Source organism: Xiphophorus hellerii, chromosome 2 (genome assembly GCF_003331165.1).
Source record: "Xiphophorus hellerii strain 12219 chromosome 2, Xiphophorus_hellerii-4.1, whole genome shotgun sequence".
NCBI lineage: Eukaryota > Metazoa > Chordata > Actinopteri > Cyprinodontiformes > Poeciliidae > Xiphophorus > Xiphophorus hellerii.
Window position 1 is genome coordinate 24729814 of NC_045673.1, and position 22390 is coordinate 24752203.

General features: G+C 39.9%; 1 protein-coding gene across 3 annotated transcripts in view; it reads left to right on the forward strand.

Annotated features, from left to right (window-relative positions):
- LOC116736960 (transcription factor SOX-6-like) overlaps positions 1-22390 on the forward strand; it is a 154320-nt gene that overhangs the window by 29524 nt on the left and 102406 nt on the right. For all 3 annotated transcript variants that reach the window (XM_032589872.1, XM_032589883.1, XM_032589863.1), the window contains 2 exons: positions 18186-18423; positions 22090-22300. In XM_032589872.1, the coding sequence (XP_032445763.1) occupies positions 18187-18423; positions 22090-22300 (448 nt within the window). In that variant the 5' untranslated portion in view covers position 18186. The remainder of the gene's footprint in view (positions 1-18185; positions 18424-22089; positions 22301-22390) is intronic.

The following is a 22390-nucleotide window of genomic DNA, read 5'->3' on the forward strand; positions in this document are numbered from 1 at the left end:
CGGCGCCAAAACGTTTGATCAAAAAAAACTAGTTTTTTCAAAATTGCAGCGTTTCCTTTAAGCAGATTTATTTTCTAAATGTCAAATTCCACAATTATATGGTCAATGGAAACGTAACTAACGTTTGTAGTAGTATAATGTCAGCGATGTCGCTGTGGTTTGTGTTAGCGGATGTATCCACCGTTAGTCTCTGAATCACCCAGACAGCATTTGATGTCAGACTGTTAAGGAAGAGTAAAGTACTGGTCCAGATCTTTAAAAATCACATGAAACACCCTATTTTGGGAACAATATTTACCTGATCATGCAAGAAAAAGGTACTTTCTACCTCCTCTTTTCTCGTAATTACAGCCTCCTCATTACTGTAAAAATCCTGGATCTCGTTTTAAAGCCGCCATCAGCCAGAACGAACCGGCCTTTAACAGCCGCTGATTGCATTCCAACACCAACCAACCCCCCTCCTCTGTTTTTAGTGATCTGATCATTTAAGTACATGCTAGCATAATCGAGGTCTCTTCCTTGATTAGATTTGCGCCAGCTTTTAACAAAGCCTGCTCGAACTTAATCCAATGAGGCCCATTGTGGCGATCGCAGAGGGATGACATCGCTCCTGGTTAGCTTCAGAATCAAGCCGAGCAATTAGACGGCGCGCCGATAAAGAAGCCTAAAACCAAGAGCACACTGGTTTTCTTTTCTCTGGAGGGGAAAAAAGAAAGATCAGCTGAGAGGGGAGTTTTTATATTCTCTTTAAACGTACCAACATCTACAGACACGCTTAGATTGTTCCAGAAAGGTAATCTTGAAGGTAACGTTTCAATTTGAAACGCCCCCTTTCAAAGTTTCATAAATGCACTTTATGTGTGTGGTTTTCATCGGAGTTTAATTTATTTACTCACTCTGGTCAGACAGTTGCTTACTCTCACCGAAGAGCTTTTTTTTTTTTTTTTTTTTTACATGACCTGTAAAGTTCGGCTGCCGATCGAGCTCCGTGGCATGTTGAGGTCTTTAAAGTTTTACGTAGAACCACGAGCGCAGCGCCGACCTACAGGGCCTGGAATAGGCTGCTCAGCATGGTGTAGAGGAGTCGGCTCTGGTTGTGTCCCTCGGTGACTCCTGCCCGTCCATAATCACAGAGACTAAACCCGCTCCTGACCTGTGGCGGTGTGTCACAGGCTCAGTCTCCTAATCTGCTCCTTTGTTCTCTGTCACCCCCAATTAGTCATTCAGCAGGAGCCGCAGGAAAGTGGATGTGGGAAAACACGTGTGCGTGAACAATTACCTGTAATTACAGTGTGCGTTTTTTGTTGTCTGACAAAGCACAAACTTGATGTGTGATTTTTTTTTAAATTTTTTTATTTTACGAGTTAGCTCTTTCATTGAAAATAATTTGTGAATCACTTTTGATAATTGTTTGTTTTATTTTATTTTATTTTTTAGTTTCTTTTACAAATGTGCATGAATCTTTGTCTATATTCTGCAAATGTTCTAAGCATGAGGGCTATGTATGTGGCGTTTTGGGGAAATTGTAGCCTGCCATTTCAAGAGCTATGGATTCAATGACACTCAACTTTTTATGAACTGTGCGATGCTGTGAGAACTCTGGAGGAGCCAGCTGGACATCCCACTTCCTGTCATCTTCTTTGGCTGAAAACCCGCCTCATTGTCGTAGCTTCTATTAAGCTAATTCAATTTTGTAATTTCAATTTGCGCAATTTTACAGTTAAAGGAAACCGCAGCTACAGTAAACAGGTGTAAACATGCTAAGGCTCACCTGTTCAAAAGCTGACTAATCCTGAATTCTTCCTATCGTTCAGTGATCCGGACCATAAGGTGCCATGGGATAAGCAGCTGGCTTGCGAGTTTGTCGGGCAGATAGAGGCGAAGCAAAGGAGAGGAGGAAAAAGACAAACAAGTGATTTTTGGAGCCAGGCCCAGTGTTTGGGGAGGATTTGGGGGGCAATTTGGAGTTAAAAAGCTGTTAATTGCTGTTTCAGGGCAGGCTGAACAAGAGAGAGAAAGAGAAAAAATACAGAAAATACGGTGTGTGTGCACCACCTTATCTCGGTTGTCTGTTTGCTGGCAGCATCTGATATGAAGTGCGATAAATAGGCTGTGATTTACGAGGGAAAACCATGTTATACTCTGCAGACATGGAGGGACTGAAGGAACTCTGAAATGAGCGCAGGCCTAATTTATGTGCTTGTGTTGAAGAGGACAAGCACCTCCGGAGCATGTTTGCTCAAATCCCTTGGATGGGACTCCAAAATGACTGGCTCCCTTCCAAACGTTGCATCACGTGCTGATAATAGGGACAGACTTAACACGCTGTTGCCAATTTGTCGTTATTAGAAGGTACACATTTAAATACGCGCTCAAAATACACAAAGGGAGAAGATATATCATCTGGATACAATTACTTTAACCTCTGGAGCCTTACTCAATAATTAATATCTATTGGCTTATGACCTCTTTATGCCATACAGTAAACAACACGCCTCATAACTATGTATGAGCTCTTGTAGTCGGTTAATATATGGCCGAAAGGCCCGGAGATAAGCTCTGGGTCTTAATAAATCAGCCATAACTAATGAAACCCTTAATTGTGATTTATAGCCGACAAGCCCGGTGTTGAGACGGAGAGAGAAACGGGTAAAAGGAGCGGATGAGAGCTTGCAGACGACAGAGAATCCCCACGAAGAGATGCGAGGCAGCAGGAGAAATGGATAGAAATAGTTTCTCCACAAAGATTTGTGAAATGTTTGGGTGAGGTATTTGGTCTATTTTTCCTTTATTCAGTTAAATTGAACGTTCTAATTAATTACTGACTCTCCACACATTGAATAAGCGTGGACATATTTTCAAATGGTTATTTCAGGTCGAACATTGTTCTATTTCAGCACAGAGAAATATGTTGAAACCTTTTTTCTTTCACCTCATTAGTACTGTTTGATTTTAATTTAAACAAATATGCTGAATGTTAGACTGGTAATACCCATTTCGTCAACTCTAACTTGTTGATCTAGTTGTTGTTGGACATTGAAACAAAACACTGAGGTCACTGAAAGTTGTTTTCACGAAATCTGACGTGGTAAACCAGCAAGTGAATTGTGTCTCATTTGATTCTGTGTTTTTTTTAGTTTTTATTAACTGCTCTTGTTGCTACGTGTGTACGATGCATCCAGCTCCTGACTTTAGGCTCAGGTGAGATGAGGAAGCTTCGGCGGTATTTTTAGAAAACAAGAAATCCTCATTTTTCCATTTCACAAGTTGAGTTAAGTGTTTCTCAAACGTCACAAAAATAATGTAAAATAATGTTCTGCATGTTTAACTGATGTTTATATGGGATTATGGCGGTTTCGTGTTTTAAAGAATTGTTGCTCAGCTCATGTTTTTTGTCTTTTAGTATTTTAAATTTCCAACGAGAAAAGATCAAATGCAGTTTGTCAGCCTGTCATGGATTCTTTTTTTTTCCCAACAATATTTTGAATGTATCTTTTACAGATATACCTGCCATGTAACCAATACAATAAACAAGACCAACAAACGCCCTCTTAGATACATATCTGCATACATTCATTTAAATATACAGGAGGTAATAGTCCACTGCTGAGCCTCCCTTGTTTAACATTATGGTTTGACATCAATCTCGTCTTTAGCTGGTTTCTTCGTCTTGAGACATCATGGATTTTTTTTGCTAAGTGCCTAAAATGTAGCTACAGAATTGCTTTCAAGTTAGCTAGGGTTTCTTGAATTCTTTTGTAACTGAGTGCTGTTAGCTAGCCCGAAAGCAGTTTTTATTAGCCAACTCTTATCAACACAACAGGGCAACTGAAGAACTACATTCTTGTGTGCCAAATAAAGTGTTAAGCGTAGTTACAGAATGATTATGCTTATATCAGTAACTTATATGTGGGGCACATAATAATATCCATTTGTTCACCAGAAAAACTAACATGCTAACAGCAGCTAGATGGTACAGAAACATTTACCTGCCAGAGTTAGGAAATAAATTCAGGAGCAGCACCTTGTTACAATGAGAAACTTTTTCATTGTAATGAGATATAAAACTCGTCATAACAAGAAACATTGCCATTTTAACGACTCATAAAACTTGTGATGACGAGTTTTGTATCTTGCTAAAACCAAAGCATGTTCACATTTAAACAAGGACCGCCATAACAGTAAAACGCTCATGGGATGTTTGAGTGTCATCTAGTAGAAACGGAGTGAGAATTTTGAGAAGTTGTAACTTGTCAGAAGAACATATTTCTATGTGTCGTTATAACTAGAGTCTTTCTTATTAGGTATGAAACTCATCTTATTAAAACCAGAAAGTTTCTAAACAAGATACTGATCCTGAATTTATTTCCGAGCTCTGGCAGTTATAGACGAATTTTGATGAAAATGTTGTTGCACAAGGTCTTGTTACACTTCTCCTTACTAAATTTCTTTTCTTTTTTTTTTTTTCTTCCTATTTCCCCGAAGTTTACTGAAAACATACACTGACTCACTTCAAGTTCAGGATATTATATCAACCCCATCAAGTCAACGACCTAATAAAAATAATAATAATTTAAGGTTCTACGTTATTAGCACATGCATTCATTCACTGTAGAGACACCCACAAAATTAACACTTGTGCAGCCAGAAGAATTCTTTCCTACATTTTATTAACTGAATGTTTCTTACTTCTCTAAACACTTTTCCAATAAATGTAATATTTTCCCTGTATGCCAAAGTCACTTTATAGGATACCAACCTCCACAGATTAATCTTCTCTAAGCTGACTGTAGTTTGTTGTTCCTGGCTGCATGGACTTCTGGCCGGTTGGTTGGTTTTTGGAAGGGGAACTTAATTAACATACCTTAGCATGGTCAGAGGAAGAATTTAAGGTCTGTGTCTTTAATAAATCAAAAGTATGAATCCCAGACTTCCAGGAATGACCAATTTATTTGGGTCCCGGTTAAAATCCAAATGTGGATGATTGATTTAAGTTTTTACTGTAATACATTTAGCTATTGGCTGGCTTGTGAAAACAGGTTGAAGTTGGAGCTTGTGCGTCATGAACAATACATATCATCCTCAAAAACAATGGATACCTTGTGCTGAGTGAAGAGCCTCAGCACAAGACTGGGAGAGAACACTGAACTGATTTACTTACTTTATTCGTCTGTTATTTTCTCAGCAAGTATGAACTAATAATAAATCTCTTCAGGATTTTACCCTTCTTCTGACTTCATGACTTAACTCACTATAACCTGCTTAGAGATTGTACCGAACGCTTTCTAAAGACTGACACGCAGCCTCTGGGTGTGAGTTTCAATGATATCAGTATATGTAATATCAATCTGAAAATGGACTGCTGGGAATGCAATAATTATTTACTGTTGTATTCCAGATGTCACACTTTGCATCTCAATAAGATATTCAGCATGTTGGGTGTGTGTTGTTTGGAAAATTGGAAAAAAGTGGAGTGGGAATTGAAATTGACGGTAGCTGATATTGCCAATGTTACAGCAGTAATATTGCTGTGGGATTTTTTTTTTTGTTACTTACATTGAAAGCAGAAATGTATAAAGTTGGTTAGTTTTTAGCCACGCAAGTGACAACACTGTTGAACTGAACGGAAGTGTCGTCACTTCTGTTCAGTTCATTGCTTGATTATATGTTGGCCTTAAAAGGAAAAGCAGAAAAGCAATAACCATTCCACAATAATCACTGGACAAATGTTAAACTGTATCAGTCTAAGGTTACATTTACTTCGATGCGGACCAAAAAAGCAAACGCTGGTACACCTTAAAGTCTTGTCCTTGTTTTGGTTGGAGTAAATTCTGGTGCGGTTTGAACCCATATGTGAACACCCAGCGGTAAAATTGTAACAAATGTTTGAACTTTGGTTCCCAATCGAATCGAGTCTCCTGGACGATCAGGTGTGTTAGGGTGTTTCCAGACAATTAGGTGTGGAGACACCCTAACATTCACCAGACAGGAAGCTGAACAGCTCACCTTAAATCTCTCTTATGTTTTCTTTGAATGAAGACAATATTCTCAGATGAATCTCAAAAGTACTAGACTTGTACCCTGTTGACGCTTTGCTCAGAAATCTTTTGGGTAAAAGTGTCAGAATGCTGAAGTAATTACATTTCCACCGTCTCCATTCCCCCTCCTGGCAGACGGAGACGTACGCCGCCAATGAGACACGAACGGAAGTCTCGGCTGGACTTCCGCGGGATGGCTCCTTACGACCATCTGTACTCTTTACGCATTCACAAACGTCAATAATTGAGCGAAAACATGTTTCCGTGGCTGGCCCACGAAAGTGGCCGACCTTTGAATAATGCAGTCACTTCACGCTAACAAAGCCGAGGAAATCCTCTTTCTCAGATAGGGGAACAAAGCTCATTGTCAGAGGATAGAGAGGCAACAGGGATTACAACGAGGCCACGCAGCGAAACGCCTTGTCAGTCTTAATCTGGGATTAAGCGGGCATTCACGCCTCCTGGGTGCTCTAAAAGCCACCTGTTTGGACGCCACGGCAGACGATGATACGATCCAGAGCTTCTTGTTTGATTCTCTTTTGTTTGCATTAAACTTTAAAATGGCTTTCTCCTGCAGTCTGTCGTGGAATTTCCGAAGCCATTTAAAAAAAAAAAATTCAGTTAAAAAGAAATGACACTGCAAATGGAAAGTTAATTCTTTTGCTGTTTGAATGTGCGCAGAATCGAACTAATAAATAAAACCGGTAATTTACATGTAGCTTTACCGTCCTCAGGACCGGTCTTAATCAGAGTTTTGGCTCCTCCGTGCCAAAACGTCGTCTCGAGTGAACATCTAGTACATTATAAATATCAGGGATGGACGAACGCGGCGAATTACCTCGTAAGAATGTCAAACGCGGCTGTCTGATGATTGTCCTCGGCTTTCGGGGAGACCCCTGGAGTCCTGTAATGACTTACTAAACCTCACTTTCCCTCTGCTGCCAGCCTCGGGGCAAATGGGATCAGTCATGTGTGAGCGCAGCTGTCGCAGGGCCGCCAGCTTCTTTTGATAACTTTCTAACACTGAAGTCACCTCGAAATAGACGTCACTGTCAGCGATACGCTGGAAACCTGAACCCCCTTAAAAATCCACCTCCTGTTTGGTTTGATTTTTTAATCTTCTCGATTCATTCCAACCTGAACGCAGCTGGATACCATTCGGCCTCTTGAAGCTGTTAGTTTTGCCAGGGAGATGTAAGGAAATTCATGCTAAAACCAATTAGCATCTTCCTGCCTTTGAAAGTAGTTAATACATGGATCAGGTGTTGTCCAAATGTTTTACCGTATGAGCCAAGACTGTCAAGTTGAAACTGACTGAGGGTCACAAATATTTTTTATTCGTTTTTAATTAGAAATTATAAAAAAAAAGTTTTAAAGCCTGGCTTCCATAGAAAATGGAGCTGTAAATCATTGTAGATCTGAAAGATAAAATCTATCAGAATGACCTTGTTTAAAAAATAATAAGCAAGCAAAAATCTACAAACAATATCCTAAACTTTGTGTTGTACTTTCCATATTTAGAAGACTTTATTTGGAAGACATTGAAAATTAGTTTGTAAGGTATTTTTAACCACATCGACCTCCAACTTTGTGCCATTTTTATATCTCAAATAACAGGATTTATACTTGCCTCCAACAAATATAAAGAACCCTCAGCAGATACCGACTCCATTCGTAAAGATGTCTGAAAAAACGTCGAAAAGAAATTGAGCTCTGTTTGTTGTAGATCGTTGCTTTTTCTTATATGAAAAATAGGTAAGGAAGGAAAAAAGGCCATTTTCTGAAACACCACCACACTCAGCCTTGTAAATAAAATTATACAAAAATATATACATTTTGCATTTTAGATTAAAACAATGCCCTTATCTGTAAATGTGGACTCCCAAAAACTCCTCAGCTGACAGTTTTAGCTTCAGATTCTGTAAAAAAAGAAAAAAAAAGAAATACAAAGTCTCCTATTAAATACCTTTTGCTATCAAACTTTTAATTGTTAAATCAAAAATAATAATCAGATTATCAGCCCTACACTGTATTTATAAGTCAAGAAGAAAGCGAGGAGCTTTTCACATGTTGTTTGAGGTGCTTTTTATCTGCAGATGCTTCCTTTGGTACTAATGAGGAATGCCATGTTATTTGATTTTAGCAATAAAATTTGTATTTTTTCATTTAAAAATGGCACAGAATTATTTGTGTATGTGCATCTGAGAAATTTTTTAATCTCCCGTAGCAACAATTCAGCCCCGCAAAATACCTGAGTGAACCTAGCTCCGCCTTCAAGATGCAGCTCCTCCTCTGAGCTGCAGTTTCCAAGCTCCTGGTTCAGAGCACCCCTCTCCTTCAACTCGCCCACTCAGCTCCTTAAGACTAGCCAGCAGCAATTAGCACCTGGTGGAGCTGAGCTCATTATAGGAGCTACTTCTCAGGACAGCGCTGGTAAAAATGTTGCTAAAGGGTTAATAGAGGAGCCGTGTTATGATGGCTTCTTGAAGGTGTAGTTTCAGAAAGAGTTTTTAAAGAGACAGAGGCCCAATTTCAAGGTGTTTGATTATGAAGTCAATAATCTATTCCTTTAAGTCGTATTTGATATATGTAGCATTTTTATAACAACTGAACGTAACATAATTACTTGATTGCACATAATGCTGCTCCTGTATAGCCTTTACTCATCTTTATCCAGAGTACCAATAACTTTGGAAGGAGCCTGGTGTGGTTCCAGCACAGCAAGGCTTAAAAGTTGTGTAATGGGCTTATTGGTACTTCACGTCCGTCCCCATAGAGGTCAAGAGGTCCTTCAAGTTGGGTGTAAGACTCCATGAGATCCTTATGGTACACACCTCTACAACGTGTTCAGTGTGTCTGAGAGAGGGATGGAGGTAGGAATAAAACAGATGGAAACAAAAAGATTGCAGAGAAGTGAATGGGTTACAGTCTAGTTTTCACTTCTGCTCGTTAAAATGGAGAATGCCTGCTGTATTTGTTATTTTCCAGGTCTATTTCTAACTAATTTGTTCAGATGTTGACGTTCTCTCACAATAAAGCTAGCTGTTTCTGGTATACTGAGGAAGCCTATGATTCAGAAACAAAATGTTCATAATTCCTACCTAATGTGAGGTTGGAGGGGAGGGGGAAACAAACGGTCCCTTTCTGAGCCGCTGCGTGTGTTGACTTTGGTCCTCAATGGCTTCTTCAGTGGCTGGGTCTGTATGGTTGCCACGGAGCAGATAAATGTATATGTGTACTGTATTTGTGTAAGCTACGGGTGTGTTCGCGAGCCAGGAAAAATAACAAGCACAAGTGAGGGTGTTGGTCGCTGCGACCACTTCTGGATTTCTGGGGGTCTGTGGGGTTTTTTTTTTTTTTTTTTTTTTTTGCTTAGCATCACGCTATGGACCCTGAACACAGAGGCCCAAATGCACAGAAGCTGCGAGTCTGTGGCCGCTGTACAAACGACACATTCATCACTTTATGAGGGTCCTATCATTGGCTTTGATTGATATTTCCATTAACAAGCCTAATGGAGACGAATTCTGTGTTCGCAGCAGTTGTCCCCTGATGAGGGATGATGTTCTGGTTTATTTTGGAACGCTAAAATATTCGGTAAACTCTTGCGAGAGAAGGAGTGCTCTTGTGAAGATTTAGATTATTAATACATTATAGGAATACGGTGTTTCGACACAAAAATTTTAAATATCTAATACATTTATTCTTATTATTCTCAACTCAACTTGGTCAGTTCAGCCCTTGGACAGTTTATCACATTTTGTCACTATGCTCTGATATTTTGTTCAGCTCACACCTGTAGACAAAAATAAACAAATACTTGCTTATTTTTTAGCTTTTACTTTTATTCATTACAGCCTTCCAGTGGTACATTGGTAACATATAAAAACTATGTTTTGGAATATATCAACTTATTTCTCTGTCATCTGTTCATTGTTTACTTTATGCTTATAACTTTCTTGAGGAAATCAGGCGTTGTGTTCTGTCAGATTTCATAAGAGTCAACTGGTCCAAAAAGGGATTCACAACCCAAATCAATAAAAAAAAACAAGGTGCAATATCCAATCTTTAGGAAAAAAAGGCAATTAAATGAAATTGGAAAGGAGTTTTGAACATTTTTGTCATTATTTATCTCCACAGTTTAGGTTACAAAATGGTGAGGGGTTGAATTAGGGGTGCAGTTCAGTACACATGGATAGAAGAGGTACGTGTGTGATCCAGCCTTGAAATAAATATTTTCACATAAAAATAAAACAACATAAAAATCTAGAGATTGGTGAATATTGACATTGAAAATGACTGATACAAAATCCTAGTAATTCTAACATAACATAAGTTATGTTGTGGTGAACCAGGAGAAGCAGAGAGCCAGGGGAGAATGGGAATTATATGAGGGACACGTACACGAGTGATTGACAACGCTAAGACCCTCCTCCTGGCTCTGATTGGTCGTTTCTGACAGAGTGGTGTATTTCTGCAGTTGGCACTGGGAGTACTGGGAGGAGGCAGGCAGGGTATCTTCATTTTTTTTTCACATTATGTATTTCATACTGTCACGGCAATGATAATTTTAACATCCATCCATCCATTCATTTTCTAACACTCTTGTCCCTAGTGGGATCGGGAGATGCTGCTGTCTACCTCCAGCTACGTTCCGGGCGAGAGGCGGGGGTCACCCTGGACAGGTCGCCAGTCTGTCGCAGGGCAGACTGCAGACTGCAGACTGATAATTTTAACAAATTATCAGTTAAAATTATTAACTGATAATAATTTTATCACAAAATTTGTGAAAAACATTTTGTCATACAAAATACATACTGCAGCTTTAAAGAATAGCAAAGACTCTGTTTCTGATCCAGCACTTCACTCTAGACTCCCCCCTCCGCTGTCTCGACAATCCACAAGGAGAGAAAAAGTCCTACTCATGGGATCACGAAGGCGATGCAGTTCACACCACTGATGCTGTTGATAAAAACATAAAATGCAAAACTAGTGAAAGTCTTATCATCATGTCAAATGTTTTAAAACCACAAAGAAAAAATAACACTGAAATCTTACAAAAATAAACAAATCGGTTGTACTCCTCACCTTGCCTTGACCGTTACCCCTTGGTTGTAAGAAGCTTCTAACAAGGTAAATCCATGAATTATTTCCAGAGTCCCGCAGTGACTTGTGTGTACCTGAGAGCAGCGGAAGGATTTGACTCTGACAGCTGATTGATGTAGCTAGTTACGTGAGCCGACAATCGCGTGCAGCATCCGCCCCTCTGTTTACCTCTCCTCATTGTTTCACCTGAGTCACGGGAAGGTCAAGTGAATACCTGCGGTCGTTGGCGATAAGCGGCACGAGCTTTGAAATGGGGGAAGGCTATTTGTAGGTACCACAGAACCGCAGAGTTGTCTCTGACGGCAAGGTCAGAAAACAGCTTTTCTTGCGAAAACGGCAGCCATGAAAACGGGCCGGTTTCGGGGGTGACTGGCCCTGCAATTGGGTTTATCTATTTTTAGCAGAAAAGAGCAGGGACAAGGGAATCTCTTGGAGAAAACAGGGCAGCATGTGTGTGCTCACATTCCACATGTCTGACCTTTGACTGTTTGCAGCGCCATGCAACCATCTAATGAGAGTCCAGAAAAAAAAACTGGGTTTAAAAGCAGGATCAGTGGCTCTTTTTTTATCCTATATTTAATTAAACTGCAACTATACCTGTTAGCATCTCATTCATACTTTTCTGATTGCCTACAGTTGCACTGATGATGACGCAAGAAACTCTGTAATTTTTCCGTTTTCGAAAATAATTGAAAAGCTGACTTTAAACTCTTAAGAAATGTACCAATAAATTACTGGAGTATCAGTTGACATGTTGAATTTACTGGTTGTGAGATGTGCGCACTAATTGCGCCATCCCTACAGCTATCCGTTGGCCTCATGCACTATTATTACCAAATTATGTCATTTGCACCTCCGAATTTTTGTAACTTTTAACACAGTGGAGCCCTACCGCCTCTACCACTGGGCTTAGTAGGTCTTCTTGGAAATACTTATTGTGGTTCTGAAATCATACCTTTTCAAATTTTCCTAGAACTTGGGTCTTACCTGTCAATTTGTTCTATTCCACTTTTAATTGAAAAGATTTGATCTTACTTGACTTAATTTGTGGCTCTGTCACTTTGCCTATGTTGTCATGGACAGCTGAGGAAACCTCAGAGTTTCTCAAGACTCTCGAGTCTTGTAAATATTTCTTTCCTTTGAATATGGACAACTGATAAATGTTTTACTTTCTGGATTTCTTAAAGTTTTATAAGCATTCACTCATGATTTTGTCTTTCTCAGGGGGTTTAGATTGCGTTGCCATAGAGTCTCTTTGTTTCCAGTGAAACCATCAGAATGTTCTCTTTTCTTTTATTTTCTTGCTTGGACTGTCCAAAAGACAAACAATTTCCCCAAGTCCTCTTGTTTTTTTTTCTGCCCTCCTCTTATTCTCCGTCTCTTTTTCCCACTTCCTCCGTTGTATCCAGCTGGGATTTTACACCCAATTGGTCCGGTTGGAGGCCTTTGTCGGAGCCCTTCTCTCGCTCCACAAGTGGCAGAAGGACCTGGCTTGTGAATGGTGCTTTGTGCGCTGTTTTTCTTAGAGGGGGCCCTCTCTCTTCCACTCTCATCTGTCACAGGTCCCTCTCCGTCCACACACTCCACAATGCCTGATTGTTCCTGCCCAAGTCGCCAGGTTCCAGGCCAGATCTGAACAAACGCTCTCCTGCCAAATGCCGACCCTGGTTTTCGTTTCTCTTCCACTCACAAAGGGATTCTGAGTTACTGCTAACTGTCCACTATTGCCACTTATTTTTGTCAAGTTTTCCTCCAGGCTAAGGGCTGTAAAATCTTCTAAGGCAACCGGCAAAGGGGCAGAAGTTGAATCATCATACTCTAAAACAACAAGTGGGAGCAATAGAAGAGTAGTCACATCAAGAATTTGTTTTTATGTGACTAGTTACCCAAAGTCATTCTGCCATTAATGTCTTTGGGAGATTCTTGTTCTACTTTCTTTAATTGCTTGTTTTTTTTAAAACAACAACAACAACAAAAACACACCCTGTCTACAAAGATGACATTTCTCCGTTCAACCCAATTGGGGTCAGGAAAGATGTTCAACATGTTTGTTTTTTTTCAAACAGAAGGTTTAGTGTTAACCTTTAGTTCTTGGTTGATGATAAGGCACAACTTGATGAAGTCATACCACGTCATGTTTGATACTTTTCAATTCAACAGTAGTACATATCACTGCTCTGTGTTCAGTCTCCTATCACTGCACTTACCAGGTGCTTATGAGGCGCTCACAGTGAACCTATAAAGTATCTACAGGATATTTACATGGTACCTACAGTAGGTTTTTTAGTATTGTACCCTTGAGTGCTCTTACAAGGTTATATACAATATATTTAAGGGGGGATTTATGGGTTACACTCAGTTCACTCTTGGGGGAACCTATGAATGTACCTACATGGTACTTGTACATAGCTGAAAAGTTATCTATAGGGTACCAAAAGTGTGTTTATGCCTATATTTACCCCAGTAAAGTGCTTTTAAAAGCTCACCTTCAGTTTGTCTTTGGTACCTTGTGCTCTATAGGTAACTCTGCAGGTAACCTTATTATAACATTGTAGGTAGAAAGTAGAAATCTACTTCAGAATAAAGCCCATAGTCCACAGGTACCCTGTAATTTCCACGTAGGAAAACTGCTTTGGGTCAAACTACTTTTTCCTGTTGTGCTTCTCAAACTTGGAATACCAATCCGAGTATCTAGGCCTGTCGCCATAGAACATTTTGCTGGACTATCAATTGCTCCAGAAATTATTGCAATAGACGACAACATTGTTGTTTAGACACCATTTTCAAGTAATATAATGGTAATGGCATATTCATGCAAGAACACATTCTCAAAGATCAATAAACTTTAATTAATTTAACAGTGGAACTGGAAGACACTTTAAATAACCAGAATAAATGAAGCAACAGAAGCAACAAAAAAAAAGAATTATGAAGTCTCTATAAATAAAATTGTCCTTCAAAAAAGGGGCTAGTTGAGACCAAAAAAAACCGACTGAAGACTTTTCTCATCCAGTTTTTGGTAGAAAGAAAGAGTGAAAAGAGAAAAACAATAAGTCACGCAAACTGAAATAAACAAGCTTGTTTTATTTTATTATGCGATTAATTGATTTTTTTGCTTATTGCAACAGCCCTACAAGTAACATAAAGGACCTTTTACATCTCATTTCATTTAAAAAATATCTTGCAAAGCCGAAAATGTCAACATTGAGTACATGTAAAAATATAAAGAGTTTAAGGTTGTTTTATGTGTTTCTTATTCTGTAAGAAATACTGTCACTTATATTATTATTATTATTATTATTATTATTATTATTATTATTATTATTATTATTATTATTATTATTATTGTGTTTTTTATCCCTTTAGTTATTATTTAACAACAACACAGAGACATATGCCAGAGGATCCTCATGCCAAAAAAAAAGATTAAATAGTTCTTGAATCTTAAACTGTTTCATAAATAATTCTTTAAGACAAGAACTAGATATAAATAAAAATAGAAACATGCAGTCCAGAGTTCTTAAAAACAATGAGCATTTCAGCTTTGATTAAAAAAATAAAGTCATTCTGACAGATTGCTTTTTCTTGTGCTGCCCCCCGAAATAAGGGCACCTTGAGCAGAGAGCCAATCACACATACAGTATGTAACGTTTTGTTGCAATCTATGTGAATATTTAATAAGCCAAGTTTAACTGAAAAAGACTAACTAAATAGTCCGAAACATCCAGTCCACAAAAAATCCATCACTGGTGGTGTTGGGTAAACAAAGAAGTTAACAGGTAATTTACTTGATGGTCAGATTAAGAAGTACAACATCTTCCTGCTCCAGGCAGTCACAACAGGACTTACGGCGTGCTTACCAACAAACTAATGGTCCTTGCTTGGTGAAACTCTATCAGTGGCAGCGGGTTGAGAGCCTGGGCATTCCTGGCCATATGAGACTCCGGTTCCAAGAAACCAAAACTGAAGCTCCCTCATAAACACAGCAGCAGCAATATTGTCAGCTAAATATAGGCGGTCTTCTGTCTTCTCCTTCCTCGGCTCCCCAGTGCTCTCTCATCGCTGCAGCACCAAGTCCGTGAGTTGATCAGGGATTAGTGTTAGTTGTTGCTGGTTTTCCGACTTAATAGCTCAGGTCATATCGGCATGTGGAAATTAAGATTGCTTGTGCCTAAGCTTTCAATTGCCCTCTGTGTGCAAGGAAGATGACACTTGTGGCAAGTTTGAAATAAAACTACTAAAAAAAAAAAACAAGGACAGTACAAGTGAATTACATTTAAATTTTTGTTCTTAAACTAGATTTTTTTAAACTGGCTTCACACTTGATAGTCTGGCCATCAGGACAGCAGATTAAAAATTTCTACATTTATTTACATTTTCAGCACTCTAACAGTCTTAGCGTGTTGCTCAGGAGGAGTTCAGCAAATGTCACGAGCAGGGAAGTGGGGGATTGTCCCGTCAGACAGTCAGTTCCCACAACCACACACAAAAAACCTCATAAAAGCGCATGCGGGGTCAATGCACAGAGTAAAAAACTCATGGAGTCTAATGGGACCCACCTCTTAAGACTGCGAGTCGGTTAAGCAACCTATTCTCCTCCTCGCCTGTGGTGGCACTGCACCAAGAACCCCTGAAGGAAACGACACAAAAAACTATGAAGAAGATATAAGTACTACCTCCTTCTTCATGGTATGGAATTAGATTTTAGTGGTTGTAGGATTTCTCTTTTGTCTTTGGCAGTAGACCAGGAGTCTTTTCTCCTGCTAGCACTAGACTTGCACATTTGTTTTGGTTGCATTTACCCAGAATGCCCTGTGCTATAGAATGTTTCCCACATTTAGGGTGTTTGGCGTTCACATTTGTGTTTGACCTGCACCACATTTCACTTCAACCGAAACTAGATCAAAAAAAGCCAGAGTTGGCTTTTTTTCCTGGTCCACTTCAAAAATGCAGTTGTGTATTCACACCTCACCAAGCAAACCGGACATTCGCTAAAGATTTCACTGAAAGCGGACTAAACCGGGAGAAGAACAATTTGCGTCATATTTCCCGTATTGTTGGAGCACAAGATTGGAACTTCTCAACATAATCCTTTGACTGTTTTCCTTTATAATCTTTGATACATTTTTACCAAGAGACAATTTGTGACAACATAAAATACTCAGGAGAAGATGTTGCCCTGACTGAAGCATATTTATCCGAAGTCTAACAGATGCATTTACAGACCCATGCTTGACTCACAACTGCCTAGATAATGTTTTCACCTGAATGTGGATTCCTTTCACCAATTATAAGTGTTCACTCTAAAAATGAGACCCTTATAGATGCTGGCAACCAGAAAGTTCCCACTGAAGAAAGTCATACGAAGTCCTGTTTGGAGTTTGCCTTCACCCATGTAGGCAACTCAGCGACATGTTGGATGAAACCAAAACTGATTTTGTTTTTTGAGCTACACGCAAACCTTTAACTTGAACATGATGAATTTGTAGGACAAACGACATAAAATGTCACTGAAGCAACAGGTCAGAAGCGGTACAGTTTGTTCTTAGGCTACAACACAGATGTACAGTATCTCATTGCCTTGATACTCTGCTAAGGGTTCTCAAACTTCTTCATGTCAGAGTTGAGCAAGTTTCACTTTTCATGGCATAACACCTATGGCCGTCCTCTAATTTAATCTGTGTTGCAGTCATTGCATGGCGCTCTCCAAAAGAGGCAGTAAAAAGCGACACAGACAGAACATTATGGTCCAAAAAGTCCCTGAACAGGAGTCACGCCCAGATAGCAATCCTGTACAGTTTACCTTCACTCTCCAATTAACCTCTCTTTGATTTGTGGCGGGAACTTCTACTCCCTCAACCACCCGTCCCTTTTCTTTCACAATCAGGTTTATTCTATTATGCAAGTCTTTAGTCAGCTGTAAATTGAGTATCGTTCACTCTCCTTCATGCCCCCACTCACACAGAGTGCAAACCTGCTCGTACTTTTTTAACACAAGGTCATGCTCACGTTTTAGGGCACCCAGGGGGTTCCCTATTTCAGACGGAAAGCTCACTCTGATTTACGGAACACTGATGTTGACAACCCGCCTGTGCGTTTTGCCATTTTTAGTCGGAGAAGCAAAATCGGACCCAACCAGACTGCTTTAGTTTGTATGCATGCATTGTCAGTTATTGTTTTGATTATTTTAAACTAGGAATGCAACTAACAATTATTTTAGTAATCGATAAATCTATCAATTGTTCTGGAAATTAATTGATTAATTGCATAAAAAATGTACACATTCGGCAGCATTTTCATTGAACGACTTATACCTTTCCTATACAATATTAGAAATACATTAAAAATGTAAAAAATAAACTAATAACTCAATTCCTTTTTTAAATTAGAAAAATAAACCTTTTATTGCCTAAAATGCAATAACACAGCATTCCTTTAGTGAATTTCAATCAGGGGAATATAAAATTGATCCCACTTGAGGAATTTTGTGTAAATATGGACAGAGAAAGGTGTTTTTATGTTCAATTCAAAATGTATATATATTTTGTACAGTTTCGGCTGAGTTACTGCTCTGAATATGTTGGTTTTGTTTCAGTCAAGGACCTGTTTTGAGTCGGTATACTCTAGTAAACTATTTATCGATTACTAAATTAGTTGGCGATTATTTCAGTATTCAATTAATCACAATTAATCATTACAGCCTTATTCACTGATTACTCAGCTCAGTTACCGCTTTGAATATGTTTTTTTAATCACATGGCCTTTTTTGTGTCTGTGTACTGCAGTGAATGATTTACCAATTACTAAGTTAGTTGCCGATTATTTCAATAAATGAGTAATCACGACTAAACAATTATTCGTTTCAGTCCTATTTACTGCCTACCCTGCTTAATTACTGCTCTGAAATATTTTGGGATTTTTTTTTTAGCAAACGGTGTACCTGAGTAGGAAGATAAATTGTGTTTTACTTGGAGTTTTTAAGTTCTCACATTCACTGTCGGAATCAACCTCTTTCATTTTCTTCATCTTTGTTTTCAACAGAATGATGTCTTCCATGCGAGCAACGCCTCCTTTCCACCCACCGCCATCCCAGGAGGCGGACGCCACGGATCAGGATAACAACGCGGCCTGGGCCGGAGACGAGCGGGACGGCCTGACGGAGACGGTCCCTGGCACGACCCCGCCACGCGACCGGCCCTGCCCGGACGAGCCCCCGCTCGCCGGGAAGAAAACGCCGGCCGACATCATCGAGTGGGAGACGGTCGCCCCGGCTGTGATGGTGAGCCGTCAATCACGCTCGGCTGCTGAGAACCGGACCGTTACCTTACGCCAGAGATGTGTCGCTATAGCTCAGCTCTGTGAAATATTATGCAGTTGCCGTGTGTGTGTACACAGTGAACACACTCGGGGCCACGCAGCTCATAAAACACTCATGGAGTACATGCTGGAGTGCACTGGGTCTGCAAATTCTCATGCATAATGATGATTGTGCACTCTTGCGTGCGCCTTTTTAAATCCATATATATACACTGACCCGGAGTGAGCACACACTTTCACACAGCAGCAGTTGTTTCTGGTCTGTTTGCTGCAGGCGGTGCTGCAGGCTGCCCTGTGAGGGTCCTCCTCTGGAGGGTTATACCCCCAGAATTTTCTCATCTCCGCAGTGTGTTCTCAGGTGGATGTGTGTGTGCGTGGTTGGGTGTGTGTACGTGTTGCTCGGCTTTAGGTTCTCTCGGTTCCCAGCAGATGAAGCAGGATTCGCTTGAGCTTCTGAGTTTAGGAAAGTTCTTGGAAAGAGATTTCTTTCAGTCCGTCCTTGTAGTCAAACACACTTCGCTATTCCAATGCAGAACTATGCAGCCGTAATGTAGATTGCCCTGTTTTAAAACATCATCTTTAATGATGAGGATATTTAAGATTTCATTTCATATTCGGCCATTTTTAGCAATCGTGTCCGAACTTTAAGCATTGCGGATTTATGCTGAAACTTTGATTTGTTTTTTTTGCTTTAGCATCAAGGTTTAAAGCTGCCTCAAGGCAAACATGTTCCTGAATACTCGGAAGTTTTAAACAAGTCAGTTCAAAAGGGGAATTTTGTCCCATAAACATAACAAAGTTGTAGCAAAAAGGAAATTTTGACTCCATAAAGTCAGTGATTCAGTTGCAAAATCCAGCACCACTTTTTGAAACTTTACAGCCGCTAACTTTAAGTGTGTTTGATGATGTGACAGACCAACAAAAAGTAATTCCTTGTTGTAATGGGGAAGAACAATAAAACATTTTGGTTTTTGTGCAAAAATACATTTCAAAAGAGTAGCATGTAATATTTTTGCATCTAGAGACTGATTATTTTTTCAAAACAGTTCAAACTCAGTCAGATTGGATGTAGTAGAGCAGGGGTGTCCAAACTTTTTCTGTCACATGAGTCAAAAGAAATGAGGGGAAAAAGCAATAAAAAAGAAAAACAAAATATGATTTTTACATATTTTGGTTTACCTATTCAACAATAAATGAAGCTGAAAAAATTGAGTACTGTAGTCATATTGTTTGTTGGAAAGAGAATTGTTGCTTTTTGTAGATCCAAAACATAAAAACGGTTTTGCAGGTTTATGGTGGATAATTTATTTTTTGGAGCTTTTCATCATGTTATAAAAACAAACCTGGAGTGTTGCTTTGATTCTTTCAAGCATGTTTGAGAAATCCTTTAATCCTCATGGCAACCATTCAACTGTGCAGAACACGAGACGCTCCTCCTTGGAGCTGCAGTTTCCAAGCCCTCCAGCCTCCCCCTGCCGTATGGCTCCCCCACGCAACTCCTTCAGACTAGCTAGGAGCAATTAGCAAACAACAGTGGGAATTGCGCATCAGCTCAGCTCGTTATAGTAGCTGCTTCTCAGTGAAACACTGGTAAAAACGTGGTTAAAGGGTTAATAGAGGAGCCATGTTGTGATGACTGCCTGAAGGCAGAGTTTCAGATAGAGCAGGAGTTTCTTCAAGAGACAGATACCCACTTTCAAGTCGTTAAATATCAATGTCAAATTTCTTTTAAGTCATATTTGATATATACAGCATTTTTATAACAACTGAAGGTAACATACTGTAGTTACTTGGTTGTGCTGTGTGTTTTTTGGTGGAGATGGTGAGTCAAGAGTGTCATCATTGACCTGTCTTGTGTGTTATCTGGGTATGGTGTGTTCGGAGCCATCACCAGTGACGGATATCTGTCATACGCAGCATTTTAGACAAAATCAAAAAGAAAAACTACCTTTCCTTCCCATTTAAACAGACCACCTGCTACCTGTTTACTGTGTTTCTTACATGGCCTTCAAAGGGTGACAAAGTCTTGAATCCAAAGTTGTGGTTACATTAAAAAAAAAGCTCAAAGCGTGAAACCGTTTTGCAAGACCCTGTAAAACCTGTGTCTTGTCATTGACTTGCGTCAGATCATTTAGATCTTCCCCCACCGTTCCTTTGCACGCAGAAAATAATCACTCTTGAACAGTCTACAAGTGACACACTACCCCCACCCCCAGCCCCAGCTCCCTCCATTTGCCCCCAATCTTCATTACAGAGGTATCTTCTGCTTAAAGACAAAGTGCACAACAGGGGCCCCTTGTTGGAGCCATTTCAAGGACGTCTTAAGATCCTGGTGTTCAGCAAAGCCTGTTGTCTTTGAAATATAAGCCTCCAAAAGTTCTCGGAGATCCCCTCACTCTCTAAGGGGGCGGAGAAAGCATCCTGAAATAGCTCCGGTGTTGGGACACCTGTGCTCAAGTGTCTGTTGTTTGGGACAATGTGCTCATGTTGAGGGGATTATCTTGATAATTCTAGACACTTTATACCGACGGAGGAAAACACTAAAAGTGTTTAATAGGCAGCGGATAGGTAGCTTTTGCACTTAAGACAAGAATTAGTCAACTTTCTGAAGAAAAAGAAAAAGTTTCACGCTGAACCGTCAAGGTCTAATAATGACCAAATCTTAAGTATCCACTTGAGGTAACCATAAAATCAGAATCACTTCAGACGTCTTTATATGACTGAACCTGTCGTCTCTCTGCATGTCATAAAAGCAATCCGCCCTTTCATTCTCAAAATAAAAATCTTGCAAATATATTTCAAACGGGTTAACGACTACAGAGTTCATCCTTTACAAAAATTTCAGACAGCTGGCGTTGTTCTCTGAGAGTCTGACATATTCTCAAGTCTTGGTGCTTTCACACTCCTCTGGCTGAAAAGGCCTTATCCTTGGCTTTGACATCTTATTTTCAGTCACATTATGACACACGCGCTAAAAGAAGGTGTTATAAAATATAGAACTGGGTCGGACCACAGCGTTCCTGGTGGCAGGTAGATCAATGTCAGGTTCCGCCAGAAATAAAATGCAATCCTAAACATAAAAGTACCGATCCAGTAAGGCCATTCCAACATCACCTAAAGCTAAAAAAAATACTTTATGCACATACTGCATAATGACGTGGCTGTGGTAAAAATGAATAAGATGTCTGCAGTATAGTTAGCTAGCATTGGCTAATTATTCTAGAATAGTTAGCTAGCATTTGCTTCCTATGTTAGCATAGCAATGCAGTCTATACAATTCCCTGGGAAATGTATAGACCGGCAGTGTTCAAACTTTTACCACACAAACCAACATTGTCAAGTTGTAGGGAGCATTAAAAATTTCAGATTGCTCTGGAGTTGGTCACCCTTTGTGTAGACACTTGCGTCTGAGACGGCCAAGCTCGTTTGACAAATCCGGCGTGTTTCGTGACAGACATGCCCAAGGGATAAAATAGGAACTGTTCTGTGGTTTGTTCAGTCTTCTTGTTTTCTACCGAAAGTCTTGCCCTTTCAGTCACCAGTCAAGCTTAAAATGGTCCATTCTGCAGATCTTTTTCATTCATTTGTGGTGCTGAAGTTTAAACGCTCGTTGTCTATCTCTTCTCAGGACAATGAAGGCAGCAAAGGCTGCTCTGGCTACCCTTACCGGACTAACTCTACCTCTCCTACCAAGCCGGAGGAGTGTTCCAGGGATCGAGGGGAGTCGGTGATCGGCCTCGCCTTCGGGACTCCCGAGCGGCGTAAAGGAAGTCTGGCAGACGTGGTTGACACACTGAAACAGAAGAAGCTCGTGGAGCTGACCAAGTCGGAACAAGACGGTGAGAGAAAGTCTTCAGCTTGTTGAAAATGTGTGTGCGTGGTTTTTCATCTCTGTATTCAGGGAACACAGGAGACAGCTCCCTCTTTTT